This window comes from Haemaphysalis longicornis, unplaced genomic scaffold (genome assembly GCF_048455015.1).
Source record: "Haemaphysalis longicornis isolate Haplotype H1 unplaced genomic scaffold, Haemaphysalis longicornis Haplotype H1 scaffold_4, whole genome shotgun sequence".
NCBI lineage: Eukaryota > Metazoa > Arthropoda > Arachnida > Ixodida > Ixodidae > Haemaphysalis > Haemaphysalis longicornis.
The window spans coordinates 157,451,548-157,472,424 of NW_027526361.1; the positions used below are offsets into that span (position 1 = coordinate 157,451,548).

The following is a 20,877-nucleotide window of genomic DNA, read 5'->3' on the forward strand; positions in this document are numbered from 1 at the left end:
GGTCCTCTCGATCATCAAAGCATCGGTCAACGAACTCAGCCCACGGTTTTTGGCAGGTTGCGAATGAGTCCAGTGAACAGCTCTTCCTCGCTTCTGCCATGTCGGGGTCAGCTCGTCGGAACAGCATCTTAATCTCATCAACGAACACCACAACACCTTCATTAGGGTGTTGGATTCCCGTCTGCAACAACAGCTCAGCTCGTTCATTCTGTACGACAGTTGTGAATGTTTTCAAAAATTCCGCTTTGAACAAGCTTCATGATGTTAGCGAGCTCTCGTGATTTTCAAACCCGACTTGCGCCGAGTCTCCGAGGTAGAAAAACACTTGCCTCAGAGTTTCTTCATCATTCCATCGGTTGAAACTCTTCCAGGTCTTCACAAGGGGATCCTCGGAATAATGGGGGCTCCCGAGGTTGCTGCAGAACGACGGGCGGATTGGCTTGGTTGACCATGGTGCTGGTTGCGACGTCTTCTTTCTTCGCTTTCTCCGGTAGTAGACCGAGCTCGGGTGGTATACCTTGCAGGTGGAAGCTGGCTCTTGTTGGACTGGCTGGGCTGCTTCCAGGGGTGATATTGAGCATGAAGGGTGCGTACCCAGCACCTACACCAGATGTCACGTAGTCAAAAACGACACAGTTGTCTTTAAAGAAAACGAGTTTATTGGAGCGAAGTTGTGCTCCCCTAACAACTCATGGAATACATAGGCGGCGAGACAGCAGTTAAGAAAGTGACATTCGTAGGCGAGCGTCGAGAGTCGGATGCCGCGGCGTCTGCTCTGCAGGCTTTTATCTTTCGGCGCGATTGTTTCTGCAAACGTCGAGTTACATCCAGAACATGTTAGATCAAATAGGATTATTCTGAGCTAGTGACGTTGGGGCGAAACAATCTGTTAATCTGAATGCGATAGCCCGTTGCGACATAAAAATGGAAGACGCGCTTCGCTTGGGACACAGATAACACAGGCGGGCGTGACCAGGCAGTAAAAACAAACAATAAATAAACAAACCCATATATGATTTGCGGCAATATCCACGACCGTATGAGTAAAATTGTGGTTTTGGAAGGCAGAAAAAAATGAACTTAGCTTACTGCAAAGTAGTCGGATGTTGTACAGGTAGGTGATGCGTCAGCCGCGAATGCGGATCACCTTTTGTCTCCCCCCTATTCCAGTTGAACTAAAGCTTTAGACTGCGGCCACATGGTATAATCAATTATTAGACAGGTACACCAGCCACAAAATCAGGTATTGAGAAATTTAGTTCGCTGTATATATAAGTAAAATATATTTATTGGTTCATTTATTTAAAATTTCTTACAGGCGCTAACAGCGCTCTGAGTATGTCGGGTTACAAGTAAAAGACTGCAAAATTAATAGGAATTGTATAGGGCGCTCACAAAGGCAGTTTAAAAAATGAGACTTAAAATCAGCAGCAAATGCTCATCTAGACCAGCGTAACGTGCAAGACAAACGAGAGCTATATCTTGCGCTAACCGAGAACAATGTCCTTCACATTCAAACTAACGCTGGCAAATAGCTAATATTTTTCAAAAAATAATGGGCGCAATATTGACCAAAAATTTAAATGTGGTTGACGGAATAGAGCTTAACCGCTAAGGTAGCGGTCAACTCGTATGCCCCTCTTATATCAGCTGCTGATTCTTGACGAGCCGACGTCAGGCATGGACCCTGAGATAAGGGAGAGCTTCTGGAAGGTCATCAACCACCTGCAAGGCAAGGTGACCATCCTCCTCTCAACGCACGACATGGAGGAAGCGGACGCCGTCGGGGATAGGATCATCGTGATGCACAGCGGCCGGGTCATCTGCAGCGGCTCACCGACCTTTCTGAAGAACGCGTGCGGTGAGCCTTCGCCTCGTGTCTCATGTGGCACTAGGTGTGCATCTGCGGAGAAGTAGGCCCGTTCAATGCGGTGTGAATTTCCCTGCTAATTAGCTGTTCCGGAGGCGCTCGAGTGGCAAACGAATATACGTTTGTTGCTGCGGCAAATTGCCATAGGCTTGAAGCGGCCGATCTTTCTTGTAGGCTAAGCGCGAGGAGACCCAGGACGAGACAAGACTTGCGTCGATGACGAGCGCTAACTTACAACAAAGTTTAGTTGGAGAAGCAAATGAATATACACCCCTTGACCCCCTAAACAGTGAGACAATACGCACAAACCACCCAAAGATTACACACTTGCAATGCTCGAGCATTCTATAGACTCAGGAATTTCAACTCTTTATCACACAGCCCGCGGGAGGGCGTGCTCACACATTCTGGCCTCACTCTACAAATCTTTTCCGTTTCGATGATTTCGCGCTTGAGCCTAATTTTTTTTTTTGTCCCTATCACAAAACATTTTTTTGAAAATCCGGCTTACAACCAAACGTGCTGCAGTGCATCGCCAGAAAACCGTCGCGACCATTGATGACGTTGCATGCCTGTTCACAGAGCCTATCGTTGACACAGCGACCGGTCTCTCGTACATACTGATTATCACGAGAGAGAGAGGGATCTGGTACACCACATTTTCTTCACACGTAAAGAAGGAATTTTTGTGCTTCTTGGAACATCCTCAGTTTACTTTTGTATCAGAAGATTTTCATTTGAATAAGGTGGCCATTTTTGTGCGGCTAAATACACTACTTTTACACTAGCACCTGCAAATGTAGTGTACGAACTACGAACTACGGACTACTAAAAGTAGTGTAAAAGTTGTGCAAGCACGTTACGAACACCGCCTGGCTTTTCACATTTTGCTGCGGCAACAAAAATGCATCTTTCTTGCCGATCCAGTGGCTCCGCAACAGTGAATTCACAGAGATATTCGCACCATATTGAGTAAGGAACTGAATACTCAGACGGGGCTTGATAATATTCAACTTTGTTCAATACCAAAATAACTTCCCCCTGATAACTCCCACAGCTATATTTTAGCCTGGAATGATGTTTCGTAACCAAAAACACGCAAGAAACTTGCAATAGCATATGCACTACACGGACGTAATGTTGGCCCGATGGACGTAATATGGGGTAGCACTAAAACCGCACCACGAAAAAGATACCTGCATGTTAACCTTGGAGTAATATTATCAAGCGGAACTAAAGGCTCCGTTAAAATTGTTCTATCATGTTTCGTGGCAGTGGCTTCGATCGCAGAGGCAAGAGTTTGACGTCACAAAGAAACCGACGGCCGTCTGCTTTTTTCAATGCCTCGTTCATTTTTTTTTTAAGTTGGGGAGTAACCTTGAAATTTGTCTGCGTGGCCCCGTTAAACTCATCGGAACGTTGATACGCGGAGCTCTTTATACGAAATGTCTGCAAAATTGTGTAAACAGGTACACGTTATTCCGCCATCTGACATAATTACATCCGCTATGCTAGAAGTTAAAAGTGCCTAGTTCATAAGGCATGTGGCGGTATTCTGCCATCATATATAAAGATTACTGAATATCGCATGTTACCGTACGGGATGACTTTTAAACATTTACCTAGTTGGTTGTATACCTTTACATTTTATTGCGTACGAAGCGCTTATTTTAAGGAGGAATCTGCACATTATCCACTTCGGGAACACTGCTAACCCTGCCAATGGCTCAGGTCTGACCCTTCTAAGCCTTGTTGCAGCGACCACAAGCAAGGACTATGTACACGGTTTTTGGCGAAAGTTTGCCTAACATTTCGCTTCCTGCTACCTTGTTAATCTGCTGCATCTTTGGATTCATCCTTGATCTAGCGCTGAAGGGCACGCGTCGACAGGCCAGCCGGCGCGCGATCAGCGGCAAAACTGAGGTACCAAGCGGGGGAGGAGCAGCTGCTACACCCTCGCCTACTCACGTCGTTTGCTTGCACTGAATGCACGAACTGAAGGCACAGCCGCGCTGAGCGATCAAACGCAGAAGAAGTGGTGGTTTCAGCCTGGCCGAGTCACGTGGTACTGCACCGGGAAGGCTCCCAGTAGGCGAAGTTATAAGAAGGAAAGGAGCAGCTTGCACGACGGTGGCTGAAGTTTACTTGGGACATGATGTATGACCTCAAAATATGTAGCATGGTAGAGCTTCTATTCAAAAAAAGCACCTCTTGCTACATCGTTTACCTTTGGCGTGATTGAAGTATATGCTCGGTGTAGATAGGTTTCCTAGAAATACGTATCACACCCAAACGCCAACATTAACGTGCCTTTGGAACTGGCTATCGTGCCTGGACTAGCGAGCGAGGGAGGCACCTCTGCTAACGGTTCCTTTTCCAATTGGCATCGCTGCGCGCCCCCTAATTAGGGTGAAATGCCTGCGAGGCTTCGTCTCCTCTTTCAGTTAGCTCCACGCCAGATTACCATTCAGAAACAAAAACACGCACGGGGGTTACAAAGTTGCGCAATAAAAGCAATGGCATCATAATAGATATCGCAAACGCATCGCCAACATTTTCCTTCACAAAATATTAACTAACATGTTATCCCCTTTTCAGTGCTAAAAAACCCGAAGATTTCCTACGTTTCCCTTTTTTATACCCAACATGCAGGAGCGGGCTACAAGCTGACCTTCGGGAAACCTTGGACGGGCTTCAAACTCGACCAAATTCTAGCCATCCTGCGCAGTACGGCACCCCTGGCTGTGGTCGAGAGAGAACGCGATAACGATGTGACATTTGCGCTGCACACATTCAACTGCGATGGTTTCGAGGAAATGTTCCGGACGTTGGAATCCAATGCCCCGATGCTGGGTCTCACCGGCATTAGCGTGGCGGTCGCCACGATGAAGGACGCATACGTCCTGTGAGTTGGAATTGATTGATTTATTGATTTTTTGATTGATTGATTGATTGATTGACTGATTGATTGATTGATTGATTGATTGATTGATTGATTGATTGATTGATTGATTGATTGATTGATTGATTGATTGATTGATTGATTGATTGATTGATTGATTGATTGCGTGTCCTAATGCGCTGAAGTGCACCTGGGCTCTGAGGTGCGCCGTTGTGGAAGGCTGCGGATTAATTTTGACCACGCCGGGATCTTCAACGTGCGCCTAAATCTCGACACAAGGGCAGTTTATGTTTTCGCCTCCATCAGTTATGCGACTTATGATGTCACCATACTTTCTTTTGATTTGGGCTGTGAAAAAGCTTTCATTGTCATGAACTTGTTTTGCTTTATCCTCCTCAGTCCCGGGGTACCCAAATCGGTACCATAATCATAAAGGCAGAAGCTTCCTCCTATTCAAAATTCGCGCGTGAAAGCTGTTTCCCCGCAAAAAGCATGCATTGCTTTCACTAAGCTCGCCGAGGTGGTGCGATGTCTCGTACTTTCTGCAGAGCTAGTCGGCAAAATTGGCTTTCAACGGCGCGAGCGCTGCAATGCGTCCATAGGGTAAGCAAGAACCACAGTACTCAAATGGGTACCATGAACTTCTATTACTTTCCTTTTATTTTTTGGTATGGCAATTTTTTTTTGCGTTGATTTCTATGGATAACGAACCAAATAAACGTTTGTTACAAAATATTCAGTATTTGCGCATTCTTGGGGCTGAAGATGTCATAAACTCTTTATCCATTTGTTAAGAAACCCTGCAAAACTTTCGATAAGCGCTTCCACTCTTTCCTTCGCGTCTGGAACCACTACGAAAGCTATATTTATCGCCAGCACGGGGCAGCACTGCGTGATTAGTTTGCAGCACCAGATAGGCTTTCCATTTCTGGTTTGTTCTTGGGGCTGTTTTTTTAAAGTTGCTGTCGAAAAGCGTTCATTGCTGCTGCGGAAGGAGAACCGGTCAACAGCGGCTATTTGGCCGTAATGACGTAATTCGAGCGTTAAAAGAACGTCCAGACCGCGAAAGAGAGAAAAATCTTTTGAGCGAGTTTTCAGGTTATTTGATGGGCATGGAGCAGTAATTTCAGGCTAAGTTACTTTGCAATTATTACAACAGCGCAAGGGACGGGACTAGAAAAGCTTACAAGGACGGGCGCTGACTAAAAACTAAATTTTATTGAAAGAAACAAGGAAATATCTATGAAAAAGCGAGAACACAAGCAAAACAAGAAAGGCAAAAAAAATTCAATTCAATTAATTAACAGAGGCGTCACACTCCGCAGCCACACAACCCAAATAACTTATCTTTTTTGCATGCAGCGAGATTGATGGCATGCTTACACATGAGTCCTCCATTTTATGGATTGTAAACGTCTCCGAAACTTCATGTTTGCGTTCATCCGGGCATCTGGTTACAATCGAGGAGTGGTCAAGCTTAGGCTAGCAGCCATGCTTTCCGTAACGAGTAGCGAGATTGCTCCCTTGGAATGTCTTGAGCGAATCAGCATGCTCACGTAGGCGATCGTTGAGGCAACGCCCCGTCTGCCTACGCAGAACTTCCCGCAGAACAGTGGGACATTGTACACTACAAAAAGACTGCATTCCGTGTAGAAGCATTTCCGCTTGACGTTGCAACGTTCCAAGCTACGGTAATCGTTGTTGACCTTTCTGGAGAGTTTGGAAAGCCTATTGAGGACGGAAAGAAGCCACTCTGGCGATAGCCTTCCTTCCGGTTTTCAGAACCTTGTGTGACACCCTGTACAATTATGGGATGACGGCAACTTTTTCTTTTTGTATGTTCCGGGTTTTCTCAGCCCTGCCTTCCCAGATTTTCTTCAGAAAGACTCCTTCGAGACTTTTTACCAACTGTTCGGCGAAGCCCAACTCTTTCAGTTGTGAGTCTTGAGCTTTGAAGCTCTCTGATATGAGGTGATGGCAACTTCGGTGAAGGGCATTAGGCAAAGCACTTTGGGCAATTCCTCGCATAACCACATTTGAGTGAGGCGATACTTGCACAGGGTGTCACACAAGCTTCTGAAATGTGGAAGGAAGACCGGCGTCAGACTGGTTTTTTCCGCCCTCAATAGGCTTTCCAAACTCTTCAGAAAGGTCAACAACGATGACCGTAGCTTGGGACGTTGCAACGTCAAGCGTAAACGTCTCTACACGGAATGCAGTCTATCTCTGGTGAACAACGTTCCACGGAAGTCCTACGTACGGCAGACGGGGCGTTGCATCAACGATCGCTTGCGTGAGCATGCTAATTTGCTTAAGACGTTTCAGGGCAGCAAGCTCGCTACTCGTTGCGAAAAACATGGCTGCTCGCCTAAGCTTGACCACGCCTCGATTGTGACCAGATACCAGGATGAACGCACACGTGAACTTTAGAAAGCGTTTACAACATTCAATACTCGTGTGTAAGCATCCCGTCAATCTCGATGCATGCAAAAGTGATAAGGTATTTGGGCAGCATGGCTGTGTAGGGTGACACCTCTGTTTCATAATCTTATTGTAACCTCTGTTTGCCTTTCTTGTTTTTTTTATGGTCTTGCTTTTTCATATTTATTTTGTTATTTCTTTCAGTAAATTGTAGTCGTCAGTTAGCGCATGTCCTTGTCAGCTTTTCTCATCCAGTCCCTTGCGCTGTTTTAATCATGGATCCTTACCGACTCCGCGAGCTTTGCCCTCTTGTTAAATACGCAACTTTGCGACCCCCTATTCTCAGTACTGGGTGTGTTGGGTGACTACGTCCTGCAAGCATTTAGGGTTTCAAAAATAAAATGAACCTTTAAGCAATTTGTGATACTCTTAATGGCGCGTCGTGGATACTAACAATTTGAGTCTAAAAAATGGTCTACTCTGACTACACCTAAGATGTTCTTATACCTTGGGCAGGTTATTACTCGAATGACCATTTGAACACCACTGAGTGCTTTTTAATACACACCGATGAATTGCGTAGCAGCGGAAACCTCTTCTGTTTCCTAATGCTAACCAAGCGCTGTTGAACCCTTCGACTAGGCTTCCGAGCCATCTCGTAACGACAGACAGCCGACAATGGCGTTTCTGCCCCAGGGCTGGCTTTAGGCTTTCGCGTTAAAATGAGGAAACAGCAGCCATTTTTGCTGTCTGGTTTCTACTATACGCTTTTGTCGAACTGGCTATCTGGTTTCAGCTGTATAATTTTGTGAAAGTAAACGGATAGTGGAAAAAAGTTTTGACGTTAACCTGGACATCATCGTGAGATTTTGTGACCCATCCGCCGTGCATTTGCGCCACGTGCATTTACAGTGCTGGCAGAGGAAACATGTGAGGGTATCATCAAGATGGTGACTGATTGTTTCGCGACGAAATAAAGTCCACTGGCCACAATCCTAAGGAGGACATGTTTTAAAACATTAACGCGAGTTATGAGGGGATGTTCTTCGAGGGCAAGTGGACGACTAGCCTAACCACATCTGACACTGCCACAGCACCGCACCGCCTTTCAAAGCTGCACACAAATGCCAGGCGATACATTAATAATGCCATTTTACCGTCAGGCAAAGAGCCACGGCAAGTATAGCCATGCTGATTTAAAACGAGGTGGGTGTGCTCCGCAGAGTGAATGACCGCGGTACATGAGCAAGGCCCAAAGAAGGTCACGCGTCGCATCACGTGACTCAGAGATGGCGGCAAAGTCATGTCGAAGAAGTCGCAACATCGCTGTTACAACGGAGGAGAAGCGAAGAGTCGAAATTATATGTGTCTTGCAAAATTGCTGCTGAAATTATTTTCGCCTGCTTAGGTTGATTTTTTTCCGAACGATGCAGAGGAACACGAGATTGCAGATGGTTTGAGATTGATGCGACAGAAAGGCGCGATCGTGTGAAGGTGGTCTTGTATGCTTTAAACAGTACATTTTCTTAAGGTGGAAACAGGGGACGACGAGCGCTACCTAATCTATTAAAACGGCGCTGCTGTGTTACGAGGTCTCTTTATTACACGTTATAGATGTAGTCCGTACAGAGACGCCTGTACGTCTTGACGGTGTGTTATACAATACTCCGACACAGTCGTAATCGATGAGTTGTGTTTTCTGAATGGATATAATTTAGTACAACTCACACATCGAATAGGAATTGAAGCGTGAATCAATGTCATTTAGAAACTTCGTTCCCCCACCAAAAGTGAATAACGAATGTAAATGGTAAGCAAGACCGCTCTTTTTAGAGCGTGATTAGGACAGTTATAGTTAGCGCTTAGAAAGGCTGTTGTCCTGGTGTATGTGGCAAAACATTAAAGAACCAGAAAATTTCCATGTAGCAAATAAATGCCGTTGTGAGTTAGAAAGGCGGTGCCCTTTCTACTCGAATTTGTCAGATTCCTGAGTAGTGAATATGCAAAGAAGGAAAATTCGGAGTCACATATTACGTTGAACAAATCTCAATAAAACAATGCTAGTATGGAGTCTGCAAAATGAAACAATGAAACATGCCTGCATTAAAAACATTTTAAAAAGAGCCAAAAACTTAACCATAGCAAACACAGACACCACCCACACGTAACGTCGTTGCTCATTGCTTTCTCTTGTTCTGCACCAGGGCTATGTAATCCGAGTCCTGCCTTTCATGAGCCAGCATTTTTTTGAAATAAAGGTTATCTTCGGTTGTACTCAGACGGTCAGACTTACAATGTGTTGGATTTGCAAGACATCACACTTTCAGATAAAGCAGCGGCACATCTATGGGGCTGCACGCGCCAAACTGGTGTAGCTTTAATTTGTACTATTCATCGATAATTAATAGTTTTATTTCATTTTTAATGACAACACAACGGGAAAGTTTAAACACAAGAACATTTATGTTCACAAGACTCCAGGGATTGATGCACAATATTCATTGCACAAACCCCCGTTTTTTACGTTACATTGTGCTGTAGGTTACGCCAAATGATCCTGCTTGCGTGCCTCTTCGCTTGAGCGACACTCGTAATAATTACCTGGTGTTCCAATGTACCCACCTTCACAAAATATGTTTTAAGGAACCATTTGTTTTAACACCTCCTTGCTTAATTGCTGAGTCGTTACCAAATATATTTACTCGTTTTAACTGCGGATATTTTACTTGAATGATTTTTTGCCACAGTAACACTTCTCTTGCGAAAAGATTATAATTCTGACCGCTCCGATTTTCTTCGCATTTAGCCCGCATTTATCTCTGCCTCCGCGTCCAAAGGAAAAAAAAACAAGCGCAAAGGAGTGCGCGGACGCGATTGTAGACTTGTTCGCAGTGGAAGAGATGATGCAGTCAAACCTCATCAAAAACGTCCCACCTTAATCTGTATTCGCCGCTTAAACGCAGCGGCAAAGATTCCCAAAGTAGCCCCCATTGAACCCCATGTATCGGTTGCCCGCTTAAGCCGTAGCCGCTGATTGCACATGAAACGGTCAGTGCGTGCAATTTTCTTTGTTGTTCTACACGCGTAGGTATAAAATCAGCAAAATCTCATGTGCGCAGTTGTTACATGCTGGAGCTGCAACACCCGGGCGATAGGTGCACAGAGGCGCGGCATTAAAACGTGGCCGCTATGATGTGTTCTTTGTCATACAGCTGTTACCGATAGCAGCAACAAACACATGGCCTTCGAAATTTACTTCCGGCAATTCGAAGAAGCTGCGGGTCAGCGTGGGAATTCACGGTCGCTGCCGAATCCCATCCAATCTAGTTCAAAAAGCAACTGCACAGGAGCGCAGCGTGTCCTAGTTGATAAGGAAAGTATTCTGGGTACGCTGGAACTCCACAATGAAACAATATAATTGTGCGAAGGGGAGATACGTACGAGGGGAGGCCATACACACACGGTGCTGTGTGTGCGCGAAAACGTGGGGACACGGGCGAGGTAAGGGGAAACACATAAGTACTATATCCCTGTATGTGGAGGCCTGCCGACGCCACAAGCTACCCCGAGTTGCAACCTCTAATGTGTGCTGCGGGCCCGTTTCAACAGGTTGACATAGACCTTTACAGACCCTTAACACTCACGCCATCTACACAAAAGTATATTATTGTCGCCGTGGACAATCTTGCGCTCTACGCGGAAACTTCCGTGTTTTGCAGCGGCACGGCGCCCAGCGTGGCCTTGTTCCTCCTTCATCAATTCACCCTACGTCCTGGGTTTCTTAGGGAGCTTCTCCGCGACCGAGGACGTGTCTTGCTGTCCGACATTTTGAGAGCTCTCCTCACTCAATGCAAGGTTGTTTACTGGACGAGTACTGCCTAACACCCGCAGACAAATAATTTCACAGAACAATTCAATCACATGCTTGATGACATGCTTCTTATGTACATAGCTTCCGACAACTTGGACGTGGTGCATCCCTTCGTTACTTTCTTGTACAATACCACTACGCAAACCAACACCAAATTTTCTCCCTTTTTCCTTGTGTACAGAAGAGCCGGAAGAGACCAGACTCGTCGTTGATGGGCTGGTGACCATGTCGCAAAACAATAGAGAACATCGAGGTTCTTTTGCTTCTGTCAACACTCGATGCTATTGGACTCGCGCAGCTTTGTACTACAATGGAAGTACTGCCCGGAAGCCAATTGCGCAGCGCCCCCTGGGCAGCGCAGGAGGCCTATGAGTCACCGCTGGTGCCCAATCCAGCGGGCAGGCCGGGTGGCCAGTATTGGGTGGGTGTGGCGAAAACACTCAATCAACGAACAGGCAGTCGCTAGATAAGCGAAGCGCCTTAAAATAGCGCCAGTTTCAGATGAAGCTAGATTGTGATGCGCCCTGTGCACGTAAAGGTTCTGACGTTTAAAGGGCCTCCAATTGTGCTTATCGTATGGTTGTATTGTTGCGACCATCGATTCAAAAGTGGGCGAGGTTCCAACGCTCACGATTCAAAACTGCCCAGCAACAAGTAACTTCCCTCAGCCCCGCCTGGGTAACCGTGTCACAGAGCTTGGATGAGCTGTAGGGTGGCTCGATTCCGGCGCGTCCGCCGTACAGGGTGGCGCCGCCATTTTGGCTCACTCGCTGACTGCCGCAGCTGGTCACTGGCCATTTCTATTTCTGAATCTAAGTTTCTGGGTGTTCAACTTCATATGCTTATGTTTCTATGTGGTCTGTTTCTTCCTCATCGATCTATTATAGTATACACACCGAATGGGTTCCACAGATGAAAACTGCTACCGAGAAAGAGGAATCGGAATCAGGTACGTTGAGTGGTTTTGTACGTCAATGCAAAAGTTCTGTCTCGGAACTGACGCACTTGGCCACACGGTTCAAATCATGCAACTCACCCGCTAGACACAGTTTATATAGACCTATAGAAACCAACAAACTAGCTTCAAGTTACAATTATACGGCAGCACAAGCATCGATTGAAAATGCAGAGATGTTTGTGTTGCGTAAAGTTGAAGTGAAAATTCATGACGCCTTCAGCTACGCACTGCTTGATCGCGTTTCGGCAATTGTCCCGCATCTATGAGAGGACCATGCTAACCCGAGGCGTAATTGTGATTCCAGAGGCGGGGAAGGAAAATCGAGTGTATGGTTTTGTATTACGATTTTTATTTCGCAATGGCATTTTTCGGAAGTTTCACGCAAATTCTCTTTCCTAAGATGCTTATCAAAATAATCTGCTTAAAGGAGCCATGATGACAAAGTACAAGTTTGTGGTACTCAAAATATTTGGTGTTTTATAGTGCCCCCATCGCTAGTCCAAATCCAAACGATCTATTATTAACTGAGAAATTATAAATTTAAAGTTAAAATTTTGATTTCCTGCTCAAACGTGCGTTTTTTGTCTTCAGCAACGACATCACCGGACCGTGTTTACCATTAGTTAACCGAGATGGCGTCACCACAACGTGTGAAGCCGTTTTCTTCCTTTGGTTTGTTTGTGAATGTATTTGTACCCGGCTTGTTTTGTTCATAGAGACAGTCGTTTCGTGAAACATGCTGCTTGATCGACAACTACGGTCACGTAAGACATCGTCGCTTGCGTCAATCGGCCAGTGCCGTCTGCAACAACCCCAAAGCTCCGCACACCTGTGAAGCTAAACCAAGTATAGTGCGCGCAGTACCAACAGCAGTACGCATCGGTACTTCTATGTTTACGTGGGCTTTCGTAACTTCCACTGTTTGTCCCACTATTCCTAGGGCTTTAAAAAGAATATGCCCTAAATATAGGCACAAATAGCTCGTTCGGCAAGTTTATCAACTCTGCCTAATTAGCGTTTGCTTTTACCGCCCTCCGCCAATCGCAGAGCTGTCTGGTATGACATCATAGGTTCCCTTGCCGGAAATGAGCTGGTGGATCGCATGGTCATTTCCTTTTTTCATGATTAGGTAGCTTATTTGAAGGAAGTGTACGTTAAATGTGGTGTCAGTATGATTCTAACGAGGCAATCTTTGAATGAGTCAAACTTGTGTTTTCTCTAAATGGCTCCGTTAAGGGGCGGTGGCGGTTGCACCCGTTTTCTCGTTTTCCCACGTTGACGCTACATTGAGCGCCTGCAATGCTAAGCCGTAAACAGAAAAAAAAGGGCATATTTGCGCTAGGGGCGGAAAGACTGCGCATCCAATGAAGTTGGCGGTCCCACTTAGCTTATTCTTAGTTGGGCTAAGTTTGTGCGTTGTTACGCTTGGAGAGTAGGCCAATTTTTTTGCGTGGCTATGCCCAAGGACTAGGTAACGTTTTCTACGTGCTGTAGCAGTTAGCCCCCCAAAGCACAGAATACTCGGTCATTAAGCTATGTACACTGTATTATCGCACTCACTACAACCTACATTGCTCATTAGTATTCAGTTGATTATATCGTCAGAACAATGAGTATGGACACATACAGGTTAGTATAAGGTTCGTGTGCTCTAAATGCGCTCTGGGTCTTTAACCCGGGTACTAGACAAAGGTTGTAGAAAGCGCTGAATACTAATGCATGGTGTAGGTCGTAGTGAGTGCGAAAATACGTCTGCCCGATGTCTTCGCGAGCTGGATGAGTGTTTTCTCAAAGTTTTTGAACTCCGTTTGTGGTAACGGTTTTTTCTTTGTGTTCTGGCCTGTGGGATACTAAATTGTTTAGCGTTATTGCTTCTAGGACTTTTCGCTTCTTTTATCTTGGAACGAATTCATATCTTTGCACTGTCAAAACTGCCCCACTTGTAGCAACAAGCGACAGAGGCGCGTTTCCAAAGTCGTTCTTGTACCAGCACTCTAAACTTTTTTTCCTCCCATATACTCCCTGGAGGTTCTTTTTCGCCTGTCCTCTAGTGGTCCTCCTTGTAGGAGTTTTTTTACTACATGGAACAGGGAGGTTTTGTTTACCTCCTCAAAACAGGGCGTTTTTAGGTTATAGAAAGGAGGTATTTAGGGAGTGTTAAGAAATGTTCGGGAGAATTTAAGGAAGTCAAAAGGGAGTATTCTTTACTTCCTGAATGGCGTTTTGAAGTGATGTTTATGGAATTTTTAGGCGGTTGAATAGGAGCCTATTATAGCTCCCTTTGGAAGTACATATGTTAGTTTAGGGGCGTTTTTAGGAGGTTCAAGGGAAGCATTTACTTCTTTTGAATGGAGTTTGACGAAAGCTTGGGGACTTTTGTAGGCCATCCGAAAGGAGTTTTCAAGGCTATAAGGGAGAATTTCTAGTTCCCTGCGGGAGTACTGATTTCACAGGGTTTTTGTTGATTTCAGGTTTATTTCAAACGAACTTTCGCAGACAAGTTTACATGGTACATGGTGTACACAAGGAGGTTCCGAAATAAATACTTATGGCGACCTCATATTGGAAATCACAAATGGTACATTGCTAAATAACACGCCAGTTAGGAATTGAAGACAGCAATACGATGCTAGTTGAACAAACCGTAGAAACAATATTACTACAAGAACTGGAAATACGCGAAAAACAAAGATAGCCACAAACACAACCGCATGGTAAGTGAAATCATTATAGAATACTAGCCGATCGAGAACGCGCCAGTACTTATCAGAACTTATCAGTACGCATCAGCGCTCAGTACACAGTGAAAAAAAATGGTTGCAGTGGTTTACAACAACAAAAAAAATTCAGTAGGTGGTGAAATGCGTGAGAGCTGTGTGCTAGTTGAACAAATTGTAGAAACAATAATAATACAAGAACTGGAAATACTTGAAAAACAGATAGGCACAAACACAACCGCATGGTACGTGAAATAATTATATAATAGTAGAGGATCGAGAACGCGTCAGTATTTATCACAAGTTATCAGTACGCATCAGTAATAAGTACACAAAGTGAAGAAAAAATGGTGGCAGTGGTTTAAAACAAGAAAACAATTTTTCAATTTGTGGTGAAATGAGCGAGAGCTGTGCAACGATTTCATATTGAAAGGTAACAAGCATTTTGTAGGTGGCAAAGGCACAACAGATAAATAATGTAGGAGACAGACAGCAATGAAATGGCTATGGATAAATGAGTAATATGTAGAGAACGAGAAATATACTGCAAAAAATACCAGTGCGTTTTGATAAAGACACAAATGCGCCACGAAAAGTGACCAAGTCTGAAGGGTTAATTGCAAGGATATAGAACAGAATGGGTGGTATCGCGACAGCGTCTTTAGAGTGAGAAGAAAATCCACGTAATTCGTGTTTTTCGGATAATTTTTAGTTGATTCATTTGGCACCAGTTGCCAAAATTATTTAGATAATTGTTTCAAGTTAAATTAGTTTGTTAATATTATTGCTTCACTGAAAGATAGCTGTATTATCAGCATACAGAACGGCCCATCAAATATCCCCTTTGCAGTAGAAAAAGAAAAAAAGAAAAAGTCAGAAGTATAATACGGAATTATTTTTGACTACTATCCAATGATTACAGGATTGAAAACCAATATTAGTCAGCGATATTGATGCGATAAAAGTTAATTAGTTTTAAATTCTTCACACGTGGTTTGGTGCTGGCAAGGTCCAAAAAGGCATGTTCCACAAACGTTAGAGCTCTGTGTGCCTTCTTGGGATATTGAATGTTCAAAACCCAGAACGATGCAAACAGACTACACCGTCCTCCCAGTAAAGATGATGCAGTCAAGGCACGCTGGCCATCGATGTGGAGGCTAACTTCCCCGTTCACGGAATGCAGGCAGGTAGTCAGAGGAACATCTGCCTGAAAAAGCAAAAAAGAAAAAAAAAATGCCCCACACGTAATATTCAAAGCATACACTATGGTTAAATGAACTTAAAGGGACACTGAAGTGAATTTGTCAAGCTCCCGTTTTTGCTTGCACTGCGTAGACTGGCTCAAATTAGCACACTTTTCATCGTTTATCCGGTTGACAAATCGGTAATTATTTTACAAAGCGCGAAAGAAGAAAAACTACCATGCGCAGTTTTTGGCGGCCGCACCAACTAAGGCTGTGACGTTGGGAGGAGGGGCGCCGTGATTGGACGATGCCCAAGGTTAGCAATCACACAAGTTTCGGTTTCGGTTTCGGTTTTGGTTCTGTAAAACATAACCAATGGCGTTGTTGGATGGGCATTCTCAATATCTCAGTAATCATCGTACCGCGCTTCTGCCATGTTGTCGGCTGTAAAATGCACAAGATAAACCTCCCAGGACGGCTTGTAGTCGTAGCATTCACTAGCCGAGACCTACGCAGTACATGAACGCCCTCCGCGTACCCGCAGACGCCCAAATGTCAAGCGCTTTTCCCCCATATTTGGAGCTTGCCTCCCTCATGCCTGTATCGTAAAAAGCGTGTTCGCACCAGGCCAAGGGTCTCTTCATTCTGGCCTGTGCCGACTGCCTGCAAGCAGTCGGTGCTTATGGCAACACCACGCCAACGAGAACTCGCTAGCGCTCCAGTGCCAGCCTGCGCGCGTTTTGTGAACTAGTTCGCGTAGCCATGAACGTTGCGGCCCAAGAAAAGGTGAACTCAATATAGAAAACATCGGCGGAAAACAAAAAAGTTAACTTACAAAAAAAAAAAAGCACGTACCCGCGGGGATTCGAACTCGTGACTTGCAAACATTTGCGGTGACATACCTAGCGCCCCAGACAACTGAGCCACGGAGCGGGATGCGGAGGCCTAGTTAATATATGGTATATATTGTACAACCGGTCTACACTTTTATTTAGTTTTGGCATTTCAAGCAGCTTAGGTGACTATTTGTTGTACTGCGATCGTGCAGTAAGCGTCGTCCGAGTTTCCACAGTAGCTCACGTCTAGCAATTGCATTTCGTAGACGGAAAAGCGTTCGCAGATGCGTAGTCGTGCTGCTGACCGCTGTGCTTGTTCGCCCAGCGCGAAAAAGTGCTTCCCGCGCCCTAGTTTTACGCTGTACGGTAAAAATATCAGTTGATTTTATTTCCTTAGTACCTGTATTGACTTCGCTGACTCTTCTCCCGCCTTCAAGAGGCCTTTTATTTTCCTACTGGCGTACCAGTCAGCGAAGCGTCGCATGTGCGTATGTGCCGCGCTTGTGTGAAGCGACCTTGACTTGCAGCTAGATACAGTGTACAAACAAACCAAGTAAAGAAAGGCACATTCTTCCATTCACAAACGTGTCCTGGCTTCGTTTCAACTAAGCGAACGAATTGCGACCAAGCAATTTTTTTTTAACCTCCTTGATTGCGACGACCCGCCGGCGGCCGGCGGACGAAACGCTGGGCCGACTGACTCTGTCGGCCGGGGAGCCGTGCAGTAGCCCAGCCGTGGCGCAGCCAATTGCCAGCTCATCCCCTCCTGACGTCACACGAAAACGCCACAGAAAATGGGCGAGCGTAAAGAGAGGAGGACAGCATTTTCGAATTAGTTTTTCTACTAAATAAAATCGCGTAAACGCGCCTAGAGTGGTCGAAACGTGGCCTGGTGACTCCGGACTACAATTTGCGCTAGTAATCCCGCAATGTTTACATATCACTTCAGTGTCCCTTTAATAATTCGGTCCAGTAATAAAATTGTAAGGCCAGGTTCTCTGCGAATTCCAGTACCTAAATTAGGAATACAAAGGCTTCATAAAACCAAGTGCCAGTACATTAACCGTCGTGGCTTTTGCAGCAATAAAAAAGATATTACTTCCGCACAATATACTCGAGCACAACTTTAAATGACAGTGAAGATAAAATGCAAGTCTCTGTAGGTTGATAGATTAGATTTGTTTTTGACTTATAAACAGTTTGGTATTGCATGATTTTGTTAACTGCTGTTTCTTGCTTTAAGATGCCAGCTTGCATCTATTCAAGTGAGTGGGCACACAGTTAAAGATGCAAACCCTTACACTGCCGCTCCCCTACCATGGTGGCTCACTTTCATAGAAAAAGTGCAGCTTTTGCGAGCTGGACGGCTGTTGCAAGCCATGGCAATACTCACTTCCGCTGGAGAGGCCAACTTGGTTTCCGAATGCAGCCTTGCCTTGTACAGCACAGCCTATCCTGCCTTAAGATCTATGAAGTCATTCAACTCGATCATGAATCAGGATCTGCAGAAGAAAATCGTGTCAGCAAATAATAAATTCATGCCGGACAGGCACCCACTGTTTCAGTTATACTTGCAGATACCTTCACCTATTTCTCTCCTGGTGTTACATCCAAAGCTAATTTGTTACGGCTTGTCTCATCAAGTATGGTTATCTGTCATACCACAGCTAGTCATACAGGACAGTCCTTCACTGGGTCAGAAAACACTTTTTTTACAGTAGTGATAAACTACGCGACTCAGTCATCCGTATTCTGACACCTTAATATTCTGTATCACCGAGCTAACAAGCATGATTGGTGCATAAGGTCATTTGTAGCCGCAACCGTTACTACAGCCTTGTTAGGTAATGTAAACGTCGTTCATGGCACCGAATTACTTGTGATTGCATGGCAACAAAAACAAAAGCAGCTGAAATGGAAACGCTATTCTCAAACTTACCAACGCTGCATGCCACACACACCTGCCTTAGTTAATTTACCGTGATTGTAGAAGTTTCCGTCACGCAAAACCACTATGCACTTTTTGGAGCTGCAAGCTCCGTGTCAAAATCGAGTTTCAGATGAATCGAGTAATTTTTGTGTATGGTCTTACTATTGATTATGACAAAGTTATTACAACAAAAGAAGAGTGTGTGTATTGTTCTTCTAAAAAATTATATCCTTTTTTATGCCCGGCAGACTTGCGTCATGCTACGGCAAACTCGGTTCTCGTCCATTAAGGCATGAATTTGTGTTTTTAATTCCGTGGCCTTAGCTGGCGACTGACGGGCCCCGATTGTATACAGACCCCTCATTATCATCCGAAAGGGAATAAAAACATTTCGGTTTCGAACCACGTCGCTGTCGTGGTCCACACTATATGCATTTAATCGTTCGATAGGCTCATAGCATCTTTTACGCATGTCACCGTTTCCCTAATAGGGTACGCTGTTAGATGTGAAGAGTCGACTCAAGCGAGTAAACAACCCCACCGAATCTACAGGGCACAGTTTTCGAAGGGGGTGGCCGTCTGATCTACGGCTTCGCCGACCAGAGCGCTAAGAATGAGTCAGAGCCTTGAACGAAAACAACACAAAGACTTATATTTGGACAGGCAAGCCATCAGGAGCGTTAACAAATAGATATTACAAAGTAGAGCAGTTAACTAAAAAGAACACGAGCAGTTAGATGCATATGAGAGACAGAGTCCCACAATATGCACCGACCGGGCCCGACGATGCACCGCTGTCGTAGGCGATTCGGCTACCTGAGTAACGGTCACGTTGCTTTGAAACGACGCCGCGCGCGACAAACGATTTCATCTCGAATGCCCTGTTACAAACCGGCCTACAAAAGAATGCGAATGCGTACTCCAAAAGCCACAAACAAGTACAATAAAACGAGTGTGCGCTTTTTTTTTGCCCGTGCGTGTACGTGCTGTGCGCGGCACGGGTACTTCGCAGTTGACCCTATCCAAACGTTTGACAAACGCATCGACTGATAACAGATCACTTACCAGCGAGCTGTCCACAGCTGTCGCCGTATCCAAATGCTGTTAGCGGCCGTTCCTCGTGTGACAGGGGCACATAAAAATCTTTCCACCAAATGGCACTACTAGTACTCAAATAAGAAAAAATTATTGACTTGGTCTGCAGATCGAATATTGCACCGTTGTCCATCAAAAACATCCCCCTCGCGAGGGGCACGATCAAATGCAGAGCATTTCCGCGGGGGGCGTGCCTGCAAGTCTTATGGATTACGTATTGGTTGTTGTTGTTGTAATTGTTGTCTTCCAGCGTAGACATTGTCGATGAAGTCGAAGGTGAAACGTGAAACGTGCCGTGAACCCCCTGCCGCGGCTATTACGCAACGTGGAGAGGCTACGACGCAACGTGGCGCGGCTATGACGCAACACAATCCAACACAATCCACTCTAATCCAACCCAATCCAAATCCAATCCAAGCCAAGCCAAGCCAAGCCAATCCAATCCAATCCAATCCAATCCAATCCAATCCAATGCCCTTCGCGAGAGAGTGTTATAGCGCCGAAATCGCGCCACCACATGAACGCGAACCGAACGCGGCGAGAGAGGGTGTTGCGAGCGGAGAGAAGGCGAGGAGGACGCGGGGGAGAGGGCGCACCTGTGGCCGACGGTTGAATGAGTCAAGGATATAAGGCGCGTGCGTGACCTCCCATTCTGTGTCGGCTCCGTGGAGCAGTCGGTGAAGTGCCGTGTACCTTGCGGAGTTCCGCCCGCAGAGTCGTGGGATCGAAACCTGGCGCCCGAAGGTATTATTTCTTTATATAGTGTAGGGTGCGGACTACGTAGTGATGCGGACTACGGACGCCAACGCGGGTGACATCGTGAGTTACTAAAATGCTCTGCATTTAAAAAACGATGGCCCAAGGCGAGGCTTGAAGCTCCGGCCGCACCGAGTCACCGGCAGCGCTGCGTTGATAGCACGGAGGTTGTTTACATCCGGGCAGCAAGTCGTGCCGCCAGGGCAAGTTGAGTCGCTGCAGTCGGGTGCGTTGGCGCGCTGGCACGAGAATTTCAATCGTCTATATATGCGCAAGCAAGCGAAGCAGATGAGCATTGCAATTGTTTGCAACGGCGAGAACTGTCTCTTTGTTATCA

General features: G+C 45.5%; 1 protein-coding gene across 1 annotated transcript in view; it reads left to right on the forward strand.

Moving 5' to 3' along the window:
• Window positions 1-20,877, forward strand: part of LOC144180065 (phospholipid-transporting ATPase ABCA3-like) — a 164,945-nt gene that overhangs the window by 100,428 nt on the left and 43,640 nt on the right. The window contains exons 11-13 of the mRNA XM_077708473.1: window positions 1,651-1,861; window positions 4,523-4,775; window positions 11,952-12,013. Of these exons, the coding sequence (XP_077564599.1) occupies window positions 1,651-1,861; window positions 4,523-4,775; window positions 11,952-12,013 (526 nt within the window). The remainder of the gene's footprint in view (window positions 1-1,650; window positions 1,862-4,522; window positions 4,776-11,951; window positions 12,014-20,877) is intronic.